The sequence below is a fragment of the Abramis brama genome, assembly GCF_963993115.1.
Source record: "Abramis brama genome assembly, chromosome: 5".
Classification (NCBI taxonomy): Eukaryota; Metazoa; Chordata; class Actinopteri; order Cypriniformes; family Leuciscidae; genus Abramis; species Abramis brama.
In genome coordinates this window covers 8,526,718-8,544,868 of record NC_139967.1, presented here as the reverse complement: position 1 = coordinate 8,544,868, position 18,151 = coordinate 8,526,718, and the positions used below count along the sequence as shown (strand labels likewise).

At 36.3% G+C, this 18,151-nt stretch overlaps 1 protein-coding gene across 1 annotated transcript in view; it reads right to left on the bottom strand.

Moving 5' to 3' along the window:
* hk2 (hexokinase 2) overlaps window positions 1–18,151 on the bottom strand; it is a 59,782-nt gene that overhangs the window by 22,010 nt on the left and 19,621 nt on the right. Inside the window, exons 6-9 of the mRNA XM_084114445.1 lie at window positions 13,354–13,453; window positions 8,070–8,253; window positions 4,599–4,760; window positions 1,186–1,419 (exon numbers count right to left, since the gene is read on the bottom strand). Coding sequence (XP_083970571.1) covers window positions 1,186–1,419; window positions 4,599–4,760; window positions 8,070–8,253; window positions 13,354–13,453 — 680 coding nt within the window. The remainder of the gene's footprint in view (window positions 1–1,185; window positions 1,420–4,598; window positions 4,761–8,069; window positions 8,254–13,353; window positions 13,454–18,151) is intronic.

The following is an 18,151-nucleotide window of genomic DNA, read 5'->3' as shown; positions in this document are numbered from 1 at the left end:
AGAACGATCTGTTTTTTAACATAATAAATCCTCTTTGAAGATCAGTCTAGATTAGTCTATTGCTGTCAGTCTATTTTCTTGTCAATCCGCAACAAAGGTTGTTTAGTCTGTCATCTTTTTCAGTCTTCAGTCAGGGAGTATGACAGAATGACAGCTCAATTCAGTTCAGATTTGTTCTCATCAGTCACTGCAGTTAAATCGATAATATTACTGAATATTACATTTCTTTTAAACCCCAACTGACAAAGGCGACAGTGGCACAGAACCAAAACTCCAGCAGGTCACAGTAGTGGAGAAAAAAACAGGCTCAGTCAGGGGCCAGATTTCAGAAATAACAGTTGGTAAGTGTAACAAACCCTCCCAAAAGAGAGGTTTTTCTTAAGCAATTAAAAGTAATTAAACATAAGGGAGCAACATAAAATGTGAAAAAAAATTAAGGGGTTTGAATACTTTCTTAAGGCACTGTATGCAATATATATATACAGTATGCATATACACATACACACACACACACACACACACACACACACACCTGCGCAGTGCCACTACAAGTTAAACACACCTAATGTTTCGTTTCTGAATTAATTTGGGTATTGAGCGAATCAACCGAATCAATTAATTCGAGCGAATCAATTAATTTGGGTATTGAGCGAATTCAATGGCCTATTCATAAAGAGAGCTATTAACTTAATTCCTGAATGAATCAGCCGTGTGAACGAATCAAATGAATGACTCATTGACTTTCTCATTTTGACATTTACCACCACTGGCAGTTTTAGTTTCTTGTTTAGAGTATCACTTCATTAAAACAATTATTTCATATTTGGGGGATAATTTGCCCAAAAATTATAAAGTGTAACAAACCCTCCTAAAAGAGAGTTGTTTCAAGTTGGCTAGTGCAACGCCACTTGTAACTGTTTTTCTCTGTCTTGCTTTTAATTTCAATTACAGCCTCAAGAGCTTTACTGAAACGCATTTACCACTTACAAGGGGTCCAACCTTACAATAATGAGCTTTTGAGTATTTTGTCGAGTTAGAATAATCCGAACAACTGAGAAGAAACACAAAAATATGGAAATCTAACATCTACAATACATTTCCCATGGTATTCTTTTAAGTACAATGGCATGGTGTAATCATTTGTTACCACAACAATCTCACACAAGTATCGGACAATGGACTCACTGTGGGTGGTTTTTGTAGACCGATCCATCCACGCCAATAGTGGTGCGCAATTTCTCTAGGGCTTTGTTATCTCGGATCTGCCGTAGCACAGCCGCCAGCGAGGCAGCACAGAGATGGGCCGCACGCGTAGACACAATCTGACACACACGCTGCGTGGCCACACAGTCTTCAGGGGACGGGTCCAGTCCGAGTCCTCTCAACACCTGATCTGCACTCACCAGACCTTCGTTATTCCTGCAGAAGAGACAATGTTGATTCTGATTTATTTGGAGGTTTTAATTAATATTAGCCAAATGCCTACAGCATGTGAATGGCTGAAATCGAAACTACTGAGGGACAGTTCTGCACTTAGAAACGCAAATAACAAAAAGCTTCTTCCCGACAGCTATCTTTCTAATCGCATTAAAATCCAAATATAAATTAGAACAATAATAGAAAAGAAAATACAAATAAACAGTAAACTAATTAATCCTTCCTAGCAGCAAATATTATTCTAAGCAACAAAAACAGGGTATTAAAGACTTAAGGTGCAGATGCTGGTATAATAAACACTGTTGCAAGATGGTTCACTTTCAGATTTTGAATGTTTCTTGGAACATTTTTGGACACTGTTTAAAAGTTTCTGTTCAGTAACTGCAAGGTTTTTTAAAGAAGGAAAGGACTTAAATGACTTAAATTGATAAAAAGTGACAGTAAAAACCTTTACATCACAAATAAAATTCAAGTAAATGTTGTTCTTTTGAACTTTCTATTCATCAAAGAATCCAGAAAAAAAAAAAAAATGTATCACTGTTTCCACAAAAATATTAAGCAGCACAATGGTTTCCAACATTGATAATAATAAGAGATGTTCCTTGAGCCCCAAATCAGCATATTAGAATGATTTCTGAAGGATCATGTGATGCTGGATAATGATGCTGAAAAGTAATACATTAAAATTATATTATTACATTTAATTTCTAAATTGTAATAATATTCCACAATGTTATTGTTTTTGCTGTATTTCTGATTAAATAAAAGCAGCCTTGGTGAACATAAGAGACTTCTTTTAAAAATTGAGACCTTAAGATCAAATTATACAGGAATGAAATGGATTCATAAGGTTTTGATCTAATTTGTGAAGTTTGTGTCCTTGTGTTGCTGTCATTAAATCAAAAGAGTGACACATTAAACGCTAAAACATTGTATAATTCAATCAAATTGTTATGCTGATCTTATTTGTAGGGACAAAAATAATAATATTTTCACTTGTGGTAGAATTTGGACCCAACAGTAGATATTCACAGACACAAATGCTTCTTGGTAAGAAGATGAGATTTTTAGCAACACATCAAGAATGCGCATCCCCTGTGGCATAATTGGCATAACTAATTCAAGCTCTAATTTAATTTCATTTAATTACATTTTCATTATATACAATTAACAATTGTAGTTCAAAATTTCAATTAGCACATTGCTTTTCTGCCAACAAAAAGTCTGATATCTGAAAAGGTTAATAATGTTATACCCACTGTACAAATTTAACACTCATTTGTTCTCAGTCTGTGACCTGATGGTGAGTCTGGCAAGAAGGTAATTTTGAGAAGCTAATTACTTCTGTGGGAGGTGCTCTCCCAACTGAGTTCTGGAGCAGCATACAAACAACTGTCACCAATAATATTATTCCTGTAATATTAAATGAACTAATAAAGTTAGTTCAATACTTAATGTATGTAAATCCTACCCATACACCTAAAGCAAACTCTTCAAACAAAAGTAATACAAAATTATAATGCATAAGTTATTTATAAATTACACTCCATTGCATCACAAAAAGTAGTTTAATTAAAAATGTTTAACGCCAACACATTTACTCAGTGTGACATTATGTGAGACTGTAAAGATCACTGCTGTATAAATTTACACCATGAATATCCGCTACACAAATTACAGCCCTAATAATTACACCTGGGTCTTTTTTAGGCGCGTTATTTGTGGAAAAATTCTGAGATTAACCGTGATTAATTATTTTATTTTTTAACCTAAAATTGACAGCCTAGAATATAACAATGAAAATAATGAGCAGCATGGCAAAGATTCAGCTGGTGCCATTTGTAAAGAAAGTACAACCTTAAAAACAGCGGCTGTATTCACAAAAAATCTTAAGGATAAAAGTTCCTCCTGACGCAGACAATGACATTACAATAATTTTACAATGACATCGACCTTTTAACAGGGTATCACCTGTATCGCGAAAGTGTTTTCTTAGCTTTAAATGTAGTCCAGTTTTCCTTTCTTTGTCTTATCTTTGGTGGTCCTGTATTATCCATCACTATATGCGTACAGTTTTGAAAAGTGTTAGCCATTTAATTGATTAGGAGATAATGTTAAACATAATGTATGCTATAGGCTACTCAACACTTGATAATGTTCTAGTAAACACACACACACACACACACACACACACACACACACACACACACACGTGTGCAAACAAGTCTGGTTCGCTATCTTTGTGGGGACTCTCCATAGACGTAATGGTTTTTATACTGTACAAACTGGATATTCTGCCCCCTTACACTAACCCTACTCCTAAACCTACCCATCACAGAAAACTTTCTGCATTTTTATATTTTCAACAAAAAAAAATCTCATTCTGTATGATTTATAAGCTTGTGTACCCATGGGGACCTCAATTTAGGTCCCCACTGTGACACGACGACTCCCCATGAGTCAGTGTGCATTCAGGTTGAAGTCCCCACCGGGATAGAAATAAAGTGCAGGCACACACACACACACAAACTGTTTGCATTTCATGTAGCCATATATACCAAAAAGTGGCATCATCCAGAGAAATGAGGTCAACCCGGCCTTACTCATATATTAAGAGTTCCTTAGTAAAACTTGCTCTTTTTTTGTTGTCAATAGGTTAAGCTAAAACTCCTAGGTAGAAACCCTTAAGGTGAGATAAAATTCTTTGTGAATACAGCCCCAGGATTTAGCTCTTTTTTTTTTTTACTTTAACATGTTTTTTAACAAGTTTTCATTTATTAACATTAACTACACTATTAGACATGAACAAACAATAAACAATACTTCTACAGCATTTGTTAATATGAATGTTAATTTCAACATTTAGTAATACATTTTTTAAATCAAAAGTTGTTTTTATTAACATTAGTTAATGTGCAGTGAACTAACATGAACAAACAATGAAGAATTGTATTTTTATTAACTAACATCAGCACAGATTAATAAATGCTGTAAAAAATATATTGCTCATTGTTAGATCATGATAGCTAATGCATTAACTAATGTCAACAAAAGAGACCTTATTGTAAAGTGTAACCTTTTAAACTAAATGATCAGATTCGGCTTACTTCTGCAGCCATTTTAGTAGAGCTAGAAACACACAAGCACAAAAAGGTACTGACTTTCTATTTTCGATGGCAGAGACAAAGGAGGTCTGGAAGTGTCCGGTGGTGAGCAGATCTGGAGTGGTGTGTCCCTGGAACAGCAGAGCGTCTTTGGCCATCTTCACCAGGATGAGTCTGACCAGCTCCCCCATGTACATCCCACTAATCATCTTCTCAAACCTGCATGAAAACAAAACACGCAGCACGTAGAGTCAGGCTGATGAGTGACCACGATGAACACACGTGTCATGATGCAGTGTGGCGGTATGGGACGATGGTCGCCTAGAGGTTATTGATCCCATGCTGGGGCAAACGAGTGAACCCAATCACTATTATTCACTTGAGTGAGACACTTAACCCCAGGATGCTTCAGGGGGACCGTCCCTTAATCAGGGGTGTAGGAAATATTTGTGGAAAAAAGAAAAGAAAGAGAGGGTACATCACAGGGTACATTCTAGTGTTGATTTTTTTTTTTTTACTACGGGGCTATTGAATGCTTGAATCTGATTGGTTCAGGAACGTTCAAAGGTGTGCAATTATTTTCAGGCAAATGCAGGGCTAAAGTAGTTCCAGGCAGGTCTCGACCACATTACAGTTCCATATCACTTCGGCAAATGTTTTCAGTTTTTTTTAAAGGTCCTTACAGACTACAACAGCAAAAGAACCAAACACACAATGACACTGACCAAGCAAATAAGTATAGTAAACCATAGGTTAAACATTTTCAATTATTTACATGTTTTTTTGCTGCAAAATTACATTTTATTATTTACGGACAGCATATACTCACTCTCTCTCTCTCCCACTCAAAAGCGCACATATACAGTACTAACACACCCTCCCACAGAAACATGTTGTCAGTGCTGCTCAGACGATTTTATCAGTAAAATAGTTTAAACAACTTAAAAGCTACATGTAATTTCTCACTAGCGAGGTATTAACGGCGCTGTTCTTGGAGCAGATGAACTTAAAGTTTCACTATTAGAGACGCTGCTGAAGCCGAACACTGTTGAGAGACGCAGAGACTCGGGTAATTCATACACGCTTGATAACTCTCTCTCTCTAATAACTACATTGATAACTGCATGAGTCTACTATCAGTGGCTGAAGCCTCTGTTACTAGCTCTAAATTGACGTTTTGGAATTAGCAACGGAGGCTTGGGATGAGATGCTCAATCATAATTGAGATGCATGTCAATTATTCCTTACTTAAAACTCTAGAGACATGGCCTTGAAAGTAATTAATGTAGTGGAGACAGGGGTCACTTGCAACAATAATTTAATGAATTTAATTAAAGAATTTAATTTAAAGTTAAATAAATGTTACGTTTTTTTAAATAATATTTTTATAAGTCACCATGAAATGTTTTTTATGGAATATTGCAATATTCATTATAAATGATTTATCTGTGCACAGCATCATTTAAAAATGCATGTGCCCTTGTACTTCTTTAATCAAAATAAGTTCCTCTTCCTCTTGCAACAACATCTCTTCTCTTCTCTGATGACATGTTTACTGGTGTGAGGACGGGACAACCTGTCACTCACATGAGATCAACCAATAGCAAACCACAACGATCCAATCAATTTCTGATGACCAAAATCAAGTCCTGCCTTACTTTTTTTCTTGATTGAGAAGCTGTTTCACTGGGATTTCACAAAAGGGAAGAAAGGACTATTGAAACTACGGTTTGATGCCGATATAAAAAAATGTAACTGGTTGAAAATGATTCCTGATCAATAAAGAAAAGGATTTGACTCATTTCAAATAATTATATCTGAACATGTTCCACTAACACTTGACAAGCAAAATGTGACAAAATAATTGATTGTTTTATCATGTTACGTGCTCAGAGGATATGGTGTGCTGTTGTTTTTACTTTCACTTTCTCCGCGATCACCTCTCAGGGCGGCGCTATTGGCTGGTAATGCTGTCTGTTATGAATGGGTGTCCCTCTGATAAAAGGCAGACGTCAACCGGAAATGAAAGGAAGGAAAAGGGAGCGGAGTCTTTTCCTGTCACACTTTGTTATTGTCGTTTCTTTTTTTTTCTTTTTTCTTTTTGACTCGTTGGTTTGCTCCTTGTGTGTATGATTTTTGCTTTGAGCTAAATCGTTTTTTTTCTTTTGTTACTTTCTTTTTGACAACAGACCAGGGAGTAGTGAACAGGAAAGCATGTCACGTGACTTTCATCTCACAACACCTAGGGAATTGCATTGTTAACACACTAGGCAAGGAGCTATTGTATGTCATTGTAATGGTTTGGTTTTTCCTCAGTTAGACTAGGTTATGTAGGGGTTGAACGGAAAGTAACTTTTTTGTTACTTGTTTGTTTTCTTTTCTTATTGTGTTAAGGAGGCAGATTTGTAGTAGTCTGTCAGTTATGAAGGAAAATAAGAAAAAAACCCAGGCTATATTTATTTATTTATGTTTTTGCTATAAATAAACTGGAAAAAGTACAGTAAGTAAATGATGACTTCATATTGTGCTTCACTGCACAGCACAAATGTAAATAATTTTCAGTTGTTGTTTTTTTTCATTGTTAAAGAGATATTATCCATGGGAGCAAGAACATGTTTGCAGAACTCGATCTGGACATGGTCTAAACATTCATCATGTCTCAGAGAGCAGTGTATGCGAGAGAACAATAAAAGTGACTTGCGACTCTAAAGAAACGGTGTATGTAAAGATGAGAAGTTCAAATTCTGCCGTTAAGCAGCTCTAAAAAGACAACAGTGAATGTGCATGTGCAAATCTGATAAGGCAATCGACTGCCACACTCCACCACTGACAGCATGTAGAGAGCTTAGCCACAAGCACTCATAGCATAATGGCATTTGATTAGTTTTGCATTTTCTGAGCTTTCAAAGTGCTGGTTCTTCACAGTGAAATGAAAGCGCATGTTGAGTCACAGCGACTAGGGGCAGGAAAAGTAGCTTTAAAACTCCCAAGACCTGTGACGTCTGTTCGGAAAAAGCAGGCTAACGTACAGTGAATGATGTGACTCACTTTCTAGCAGTTGCTTTCTAAAAACAAATGCGGATGCAAGAATGCTGTGACTTGGTGTCGCCATGGTGACAGCCTTGTTAACTGTTAGCCTAGAGACATGAGACATGATGAATGTTTAGACTATGTCCAGATCGAGTACTGTAAACATGTTCTTGTTCCCATGGATAAGAACTCTTAACAACAATGAAAAAAACAACTGAAAAGTAGTGTTCATTTGTGCTGTGCAGTGAAGCACAATATGAAGTCATCATTTACTTACTGTACTTTTTCCAGTTTATTTATAGCAAAAACATAAACAAATAAATATAGGCCTAGCATGTTTTTTTTTTCTTATTTTCCTTTTTCTTATTTTCAACCTTGTTAACCGTTAGCCTAGTTGTACAACCGGCTGACTAGGGAAAAAGGCCTCAATGGCTTTTTGTATCAACAAAAGAACTGTTGGGAGTGGCAATAACTGTCAGGTGCAGGACTGTCACTCACAGCTGTTTGCCGGGGTTTAGGGAGCCAGCATCAATCTCTCTGTCAAATTCGGTGCGGATGTCATCCAGGGTGCCATCGTCGCCGAAAGCACCCCACTCCATGTTCACACACATGCGACCCTCGTCACCGTCCACCAGCTCCAAGTGCCGCATTTCCTCCATGTAGCACGCGTTGGTGCCTGTCCCTGTAAAACACACGCAACTTGTTCACATTGAAGATTCCTGGAAATTTTGCATGACGTTACATGTTGCATGCAAACGTGTGCTGCATTTTAAAGGAGCACCGAGTAATTTTTCCCTCATAAAAAATGTTTTACACAAATAAATAATAATGTACACTACCATGAAATGAAGACTCCAGTCATATTAGTAGCCTAAAAAAAGCAGTTCTGTCTTTTTTTAAATGGAATTTTAAACTGGAACTTCTAACAGGCAGTTTTCAAGTCCGATGGGTAACATTACTTGAAGAGAACTGACCCATGCTGACAAAAGGGGCTTTTCATGACACTTAAAACAGGGTTCCCACCCTTCTTGACCAATGAATTTCCATAATTATCCAGTAGTTCATGATTAATGTATAAGTACTTTCCATAGGATTCCATAGGCATTTACTGGTGACCTTTTCAAATTGAATGTATTTTATGTACAAATATCTCCACAAAGAGAAAAAATTTACCTGAGATTTGAATAAGGCTCAATGCAGGATTGAAATTTCAGAGACTCCATGCAGAGCATTAACAGAAATGTACATTAACTATATACATCTCCATAACTTTTTAACAGTTTTATATTTCAATGACTTTTCCAGGCCTAAGATTTTCTTTGACTGTGGGAACCCTGTTTCAAATACCTACTTCTTTCCTGAGATTTACTCAAATTAATTTCTATTGATTTCTAATTAATTTAAGATAGCATTAAGAAATCTGATGTATAACCCAGACTCTGGTGTTACCCTACAAAATATGTATATATAAAAGCATATAAAAAGAACATCTGAACAGAATAATGTTGAATATTTCATGGTATAGGTGCTCTTTGTGGTTTATTATAAAGAATGTTTTCTCAGTCTTTGCAAAAAAAGCATGAGCAATAAAAGAAATGGGTGTGTTCAATTTATTATGTGTGAATCATTATGTATAAACCTTGTCAACATGCTAAAACTGTCATACAATGACAGAAGCATGACACATGTTAAGGTCAGAAAGCTTTTTAAAGATTAGGACTGCTTAAAGGAATGGCAAAGAAAATTTTAAGTAGCTACTAAAGCCAACATGAAATGGCACTGAACAACATATATACAATATTTTTGTGCAAACTCTCCTTAAAGTGCACTGCCCCTATTAGGATTTTTCAGATATTAACTTTCATGTAATATAACCCAGAAAGGAGGTTTTTATAGAGACCGATCAAAACGTTTTAAACAGAGATAGATCAAAATGTTTTAAATACTGTGTGAAGAGAGGCGATGCTGCAATGTACTGTATATTATGAGAGAATTATAGGGCCATGAAACCATAAAACGCATAATTTTTTATTTTTTTTTAGGTTGCACATGAATAAAAACAACAATAGCACTCGTGTTTTTTAATTAGGGAAAAGTGGTTATTTTTTTTAGTTTTCCAAGCAATTTCATTCTTCCAGTTTAAAAAGCAAAGTTGTACCAACGTCATGAAAAGTGAGGTATATGCACTAATTTGCGCATCTCCGTTATAAACTCCTGCGAAGACTTCAGATGAAGCAAGTTAGGAATCATGCCCCAATGCTACATTTTACTATATATCCTATTCATTTGTTAACAAGCATGTATTCATTACTTCAATAAGCTCATTGTTTCTGCCTTAAATTAATACATTGTTTAAATGAATACATTATTAGCTAACTGTGTGATTTGTATGTGTACATTTCTGAAACACATAACTTGGACATAGTCACCTCTGATAGCTTTGAAACAATATATATTGTGAAAGGCGCTGTACAAAATTAAATTAAATTGAATCAGTTCATATCAGGAACAAAGCAAGTGGAAGGGAAGCAAAGGAAGTGTTTCAAGTTTTTATGGACATATTTCATATACTCTCCTGCTCCAAACATGAACCAGCACACATTTCATCATGCATGTCTTCTTCAAATTAAATTTGTGCAAATAACACTGATACAGCGGTACGTCTGATCATGAACGCGATGACACAATTAATTATTCTGATTTCACAGAAGACAATGATGTAGACCGAGAATTCAAAGATGAATGGACAAAAAAGTAACTATGTCTTTATTATTTCTGTGTCCTTATACTGATGTGTGAAATTTGTTGTGATTGTAGTGCTAGAAAACATAATGAAAATATTATTATAGCTCTGTGTAGCTTGTTCAAAAAGTATAAAATATAATGAACTCCATCATAATTGATTATTCTGAGTTATAAGGTACAATGTACATAATTAATTCAATTGGGAACCATTCATGCAGAATGTTTTATAAGGGGCACTTGGTGACGCACATGATAACGCTGATGTGCGATGTGCTAACAGCGCCATCTTTAGAAGCACATTTGCCATTGAAGGGTTTGGGTGTGCTTTCTCTCGCTCTTCTAAAAATCGTGCTGACTGAAGGGGAGAGACGTGTATCCCAAATAATTCACTGTGCTCTGTGTATTTCTGCAGCGAATAAAGCATCCTGAGACCTCTTCCATCGACATTATCTTTATTGACAAGAACAACAAACACAGCCAGAGTTAAACTGTTACATAGGCAATGCTGATGTTGATACTGTATTTCTAAGAATAAATTACCAGAATGTATTTGATTTGCTCATGATAGTTGTTAGTCTCAAGATTTGTCTGAGTTTGTAGTCATGGGGTTGTATTATTAAAATACATCAAGGTGCCCCAACAAACTGTTGTTTGTTTTTTCTTTGCACATTTATTAATATTCATTTGTCCATAAAATGATCTCTCCTCTTTAAATCTGAGGTGTGAACGACCAGTGCTAAAATGGTGGCCAATTCTTTCCGCTAATGCTAATATTCTAAAATAAATGCAAATGCAAATGCAAACAAAGTAAGTCACGCACATCTTCTGCAATGCAATTCCTCTTTAAAATCCACTGCAGTCTGTGTGTTTTCTAAGCACCATCTCAACAGATTCCTACAAATCCTTAAATAATAAAAACACACGTTCAAAGGTGCAGGCGAGATAATTAACTTTTACAAGGGAATTTACGAATTTACATCAGATCTTCATGATGTTCAAACAATGTATCAATAGTAAACAACAGTGCTAGACTGGCTTTGTGGAAGATGACAAGGTAAGCCTTGGGTAAGTTTGTTTTATTAGCCCAGCTATCAGTAAGTTTACTGTAGTCTCTCAACACTGTCTTTGAATTCAAAATAAACTCGCTGCCTTCAAATATACAGGACGTTCCACCGATTTGCATGATAGTAACAGCTCTTATCTTATTAATTTGTATCCTAAACATTCTGAAGCTTGGAAAATGACCATGACAATTTTGGACTAAAAAATGATTTCCATCATTTTTCATCATTCAAACGCGGTTTCCATCCACCTATTTTTATGCGCATCTTTGAATATTGCATGAAAAAACTCTGGATGGAAACGGCAAAATGTGCATAAATTCTAAAAATATGCATAAAAAACTTAAATTGAGGCAGATACGAAATGCACATAAAATTGATGTGCAACAAAAAACTCAAGTGACTTTGCCTCAACAAAGGATGTGATTGGATAACTGGAGTGATCATCAAACCAATTTCATTTCACAGCGTCTCAAATGTTAGTTTGATAATTCTGAAATGCCTTAGCCAAATTCTGTCATCAAAATGATTTGGTATTACTCTGGCATCTGAATGGAAGAGAACATGACAGTGTTTATTGTGTTCGCCTGTGCGCTCTGAGACGCAATTAATTTATGATGTAGGAAAAAAGAGCCACAGTGGCCAATTTCCCAAGAAGAGATGATTCTGTTTTCTTGAGGACATGGGATGGAAGCTCTGCTTTATTCACAAATGCTTTATATTCGAATTTTAAATTCGCAACTTTGAATGGAAACGTAACTAATGACTGGTACTGTGTTTTTATTAAGGCTGGACAGTAAGCTGGCACATTACTATAATATTAAAGGTTAGAATTAACAACTGATTTGTCTACAATTGCATATAATGCAGTTTTTTATGATAATAATGTTATAATAACTTATATAAACATATTTTTTTGAAAAATGCTCCTCTATAGAGTTCATCTTTCGAACTATTGAGTTTTTGGTCATTGAATGGCTATTAGACAACAAAATATTTGTAAAAATGTTTTCTTCCATCAGGGAACACCATTATCATGAAGGGTTGTACCTGGTCTGCAACAATGTTTAGGTAGGTGGCACGTGTCAGGGTTTCCCAGCAGAATATTGCCCAGAGCATCACTCAACCTCCAGCGGCTTGTCATCCCCCCACAATGTATATTATTGCCTATTATTGGATAATATTCATTGTCTTCATGCATTGCTGAGCTTTGGGTGGCTAACACCCTGTCGCTGGTTTGTGGTTTGTCCCTCCTTGGACCACTGTTGCTAAATTGCTGACCAGGAGCAACCGACAAGCCTTGCCATTTCAGAGATACTCAGACCCAGTCACCGTGACATAACAATTTGGCCCTTGTCAAAGTCGTTCAGATCTTTATATTATACACATATACACACACAAACACAAAAACACACATTATATATATATATACACTAACACCACTTCCACACTTTTCAGCTGTTCTGTATTTCCACATCACCAAGAATATATTTAGCCCACTGTAATTGTCATCTTATGTGAAAGACTGTTGAAATGATGTTTCAAATTAGTGAGTATAATAACTGAGGCAGTGCATGGCATACAAAGTTGTTAGGAACGACTCAGGGAGCATCTGCTCTAGCCTCTATAATTACACATATTTGACACACTATTGGGGAAATGAATCAAAATAATTAGTTCGTTAAGTGAAGTGTGAGGATTATAATTGTCAAGATGCCGCAAAAAATAATTTTGTTAGGCCATAATAATAGGCCTGAACAGGCTATAAAATGCCTGAAATGTGTGATTTAGTATTCCCTCAACCAATAACCTAAACAAATGAAATGACAGAAGAAAATGTCTGTGTCTGAATAAAGCACTATTCATTCACACCAAGCAGATCATTTGCCTGACAATAATTGCTGACACCCTGGCTGATATTTCCCACTGATATCAGCTAGAATATGAGTGCAAAAGTAAGACAGTCAGTGACTCACCGACAATGAGACCAATCTCACAGTGATGGTCGTCATAGCCACAGGTCATCATGGTGCCAACGGTGTCATTGATCACAGCAACAATGTCAATGTCAAAGTCCTGAAGAGAGAGAGAAAAAAAAAGTTGTTTGGTATTTGAAACAAGGTCAAATAAAGCAATGAGGCACGTGAAGCTATATGTTACTGCGATTTTAATGGGTTGAAGGGTGAATTTAAAATGAAAATGGATTTGAAGGGTTGGCCGAGTTATGGCTCAGTTAACCCCTGCTGGTAGATTTTGTAACTACACCTTATGGAGGTAATAGCAATTCTAAATAATAAATGACATTTATAAATGTTGGTTAAAAAAAACCTGTATGCAGAAAGATGTTGTTTTTAGAGGGTTACTTCAGGCAGTAGCATGGGTGATTTGAGGATAACAGTGAGCGCATTTTCTTCAGGGAACCAAACCCCAAGGAACCCTCACTCCTCGTGCGCTCCACAGCCAGTAGAGCTGCCAAGGGAACACGCTGGACCGTCTCAAGGCACTGTACCAGACATACCTTTTGGAACCTTGTTTCTACAGGGACTTTCAAACCGTTTCCTATAACAACGTCTGACCTTTTACATTTTGTCTTCGTTTCATGTTTCTTTGTTTGTCTTGTGCCTGAGTTTGTGTTGGCCATATTCTTTTCTCGTCCAGCCTCGTTGTTTGCCGTTATCATGCCCCCTTGTTTAGTCCTTGTCTAGGCCTTATTTGTTTCGTTAGTTTCTATTTGTTGTTGTTGTTGTTGTTGTTGTTTTTTTTTTTACTCCAGTCAAGTTGTAGTCTTTATTTTTGCTTTAGTTTTCCCTAGCCTATTTCTTTTTCTCTTAAATTTCCTGCAATGTTGCAGTCTTTTTTCCAATTATTTGCAGTTCCAGTCATTTTTTCATAGAAATGATTTCATCTGATTTCTTCTTGTTTGCAAATTAAAGTTTTTTTATTTCTAGAATTTTATTTTGGGTTTTTTTCTAAACCCAGTTATATTTATAGTTTATTTTATTTTCTCTATAGTTTTGCCATTTTTTAATCTCTTGTTGTCTTGTCTTGTGTGTTGGTCCCTGCCCTGCTTCCTGTGTCCTGACTGGTCGCTGACTCTCCGAACCTGACAGCTAACTCTGATGCTTCTGCAGTTTCAGTGCCAAGTCTCTGGTTTCTTGAGCCACCGCCTTATCTCCATTGTTGCCTTGGCGTCTGGAGCTGCCTCATCCCCGACCAGCCTGTTCTCCTGTTTTGTGCCCTGCCCTATTTTTTAGACTGTGTTCCTCCCTCTCCTATCTTGTGCTGTGCTTTTTGTAAATAAATATCACTCCCTGCTCATTCTGCATCTGAGTCCTCTCTCTCAAAGAACCCTAACAGCCTATACAATAGAAATAGTATTAATATAGTATAGATTTAATGTGAGGAATAAAATACTTTAATGGGGATTCCATCCATAAACAACTATGGTTTATTGTGCAAAGAACGAAGCTGACAGAAATGCATACAGACAGTTTTTGTTTGTGAGAACCTAAAACCATTCTGCATTGACCCAGTTTGTATTTTGTTTATCTTCAGTTGGATTTTTCACTCTATAGTATTCATGTACTTACTTCTGTAGCAAATGCGGATATCATCTACATTTAAACTACAGTGCACATCAGAACCAATGACTTTTGCAATGCTGTCTATTTTAATACTAAAAAGAGATACCGATAAAATACTTCCTTGAGGTACTCCAAGTTCCTGTTTATGCAGGCCAGACAGGGTGTTTGCTACCTCGACTCTAAAGTGTCTAATCGATAGAAATCTTTCAATGAAGATAGGCAAACGACCTCTAAAATTCATTTGGTACAAATCCTTTAAAATTCCAAGTGTCCATGTCGTGTAATAGGCTTTCTCCAAATAATAAAAAAAAGAGAAAAAGCTACGACATGTTCTTTCCTAATAAAAGCATCACGGTTGTATTGCTCTATATTACTAGAGCTTAAGTTAATTTTCTCCCCCTCCTTTGTTGAGCATGAAAAGTTTGGAAAGCAGGAAGACAGTCAAGAGTGAATCATGCTGTTTGATGTGTTGAATTTGAGGACCACTGCTTTTGCCCTTTATTTTTAGTATCAGCTCCATATTTTGTTTGATGGAGAACTTGTTGACATGCTTGAAACTAATCTTCTCCAGCTTTCCTTCTTAACTTCATTTATTTCTTCTTGCTTGTGCTCTACTCATCTTGAGTTTGATAAGATTTTCAATTGATGGATGTCTGAAGAAAAATCTTTCAGCTTTTTTCCTCTCTTTTATAACTTCCTTACATTTATCATCAAACCATGGAAGTCATCTACATTTTTTGCTTAAAGATGTTCTTGGGACAGTATAATTTGCTACAGATATAGGCGTTTCTGTGAAAATCTGCATCGCATCTGGGCTGTCCTCCAGAAAGTTTGCAAATCTCTCATAACAGAGAATTTGAAACTGATACCAGTTTGCTTTTTTTACCTGCCATCTCTGTACTTTTGTTTCTTCCTCTTTTCCTTTAATGGTTACAATGATTAGAAAATGGTCACTTCCACAAAGGTCATGATGTACTTTTTACTGCCAGAAAGTACACAGAAAGTTATGGCTATTAAAATCTCCCATGAGAATAAAAGAAGATGGCAGTTGAGTAACAAGGTGATCTAGATCCATGCGTGTCAAATTTAAATCAGGAGGAATGTAAGTGAAACTATAATGGTTTTCTGCAGTGTCCATCGTACTGCCGTCACCTGTAGATTGCTTTTAATACTGATGTGACTATGACTATTAAAGGAGAAAGCACAATCTGATGATAATTGTATCTCCTATAAACATACAACAAGAGGATTAAATAATTAAGGATTAAATATAGCTGCAAGCAGCAGCAATTATCGGGGCCAAGCAAAAACAAGACAATGAGACATGCCAACATGGCTGGGAGTGTCAGACCAACTGCAACAATGAGAAATTAAAGACATTTAAAGATGATTTTAGGCAAAATGGCTGATAAATCATATATACAGTAACTTAAATTATGATTTAATGGATTATCAAGACACATACTGTGCACATAATGGTACACCAATGCATTCGTAAAGTGTTGCAGGTAATATCATATTATATTGTAATTAATGGCAATGTCCTTGTTTTGTTCTATTATAGTGCCACCAAGTGGCGCAGTTCCACTGCTTTTTTTGTGTTCTCAGAGTGAGCCCATACATGTGTGTGCCAAATTTGGTGAAAATATCTAATTTTGTTTTGGATAAACATTTATATGTATGAGAGCATAAAAAATGACGCAGGGGTGACTTTGATTGGATTTTTTTTCCACTTACTATCAAAATTTTGAACTTTGGACATTAGCATATTGCCAACGACCTATGTTTCCTAACTTCCTACGGTGGTTTCGTCTCGATGGGTTTCGAAGGTATTGGCAAATGTTTTGCAAGCGCTAATTTACAACAATGCACTAACCACAAGGCAAAACCTAGAATGTTTGGTATTGTTAGACTCGGCAAGGATTCAGGAATTTAAGGAGATGACTCCCATGAAAATAAGTCAACCAAATCCAAAGTTATAAGCATGTAAATAATTTTTTTCACCACTAGGTGGCGCTGGTCCGAAACTTCTCAGACTCTTTCAGAGCATCGTGCCGATGACCCATACCAAGTTTTGTAAAGATACGTTCATGCGTTCATAAAATACAGCATTTTAGTACAAAATTCAAAATGGCCGATATGGAAAAACTGGATATCAGTTGACTCGGCATGACGCCCTGAATCTAACCACTTTTATGATTTTTGGACAAACTGTTCAGAAGTTATAGCCAAAAATAGCGAGATTTTTTGTATCTCCGGACCAGTAGGTGGCGCTGCGCCGAAACGCAGCATATAGCCTCAAGTCATGCTTGTGATGACATCTACCAAGTTTGGTCTCAATACGATAAAGCATTGCGGAGATACAGCCTTATGTCTGTTTTTGCAAGCGCTATACAAAATTAGTTTGCACGGTATTCGAGAACGGTTTGACGAATCAACTTGAATTCCATTACTATTTGTCAGAATGGTCTGAAGATTATCTGGTTCAATTTACTGTACGTGAAAATCGGAGCAACCATCTAGGACGAGTTCAAAAAAGTAGGTTTTTAAAAAAATTCAAAATGGCGGAAAAGTTTTCATGACAGAAAAGGACGTCATAGGGTGCAATCGAATAAATCAGAGGAAACAAGATTTTTGATTTTCTAGCCCTTACAGTTCAAAAGTTATTAGCATAAACATGAGTGAAACTTTGGACAGTTGGTGGAGCTAAACAGATTGAGTTAGAGACTCCAAATTTGCTATGGTGACAGTTCAGACTGTCCTCTATCAGTGTGCCAAATTTCATAACTTTACCGCCAGCGGTTCTCTGGGCTACCATAGACCTCCATACGGAAGAAGAAGAATAAAAATGCCAACGATTTCAAGAGGTGCCTACGCACTTTCAGTGCTTGGCCCCTAATAACTGCAATTAAATACTGCAACTGGGCTTCTACTATGGTGTTGACTCATTTCGACATCTTTAATTTGTCTCGTCTTTTTGAAGTTTCATCTTTTGATTGTGAAGAGCTTGCCTTTGTTATTTTTATTTGCCTTTTGATTCTCAGTTGTTGAACTCTGATTGAGATGAAAGTCATTTGAAAGAGTTTCGCTCTGAATTCCTGTATTCTTCGTTTTTGAGATAAGATTACTGTAGTTAAGTTTGGGGTTTATCTTTATGCATCCAGGTTATATCTGTCTGGCAATCTATTGT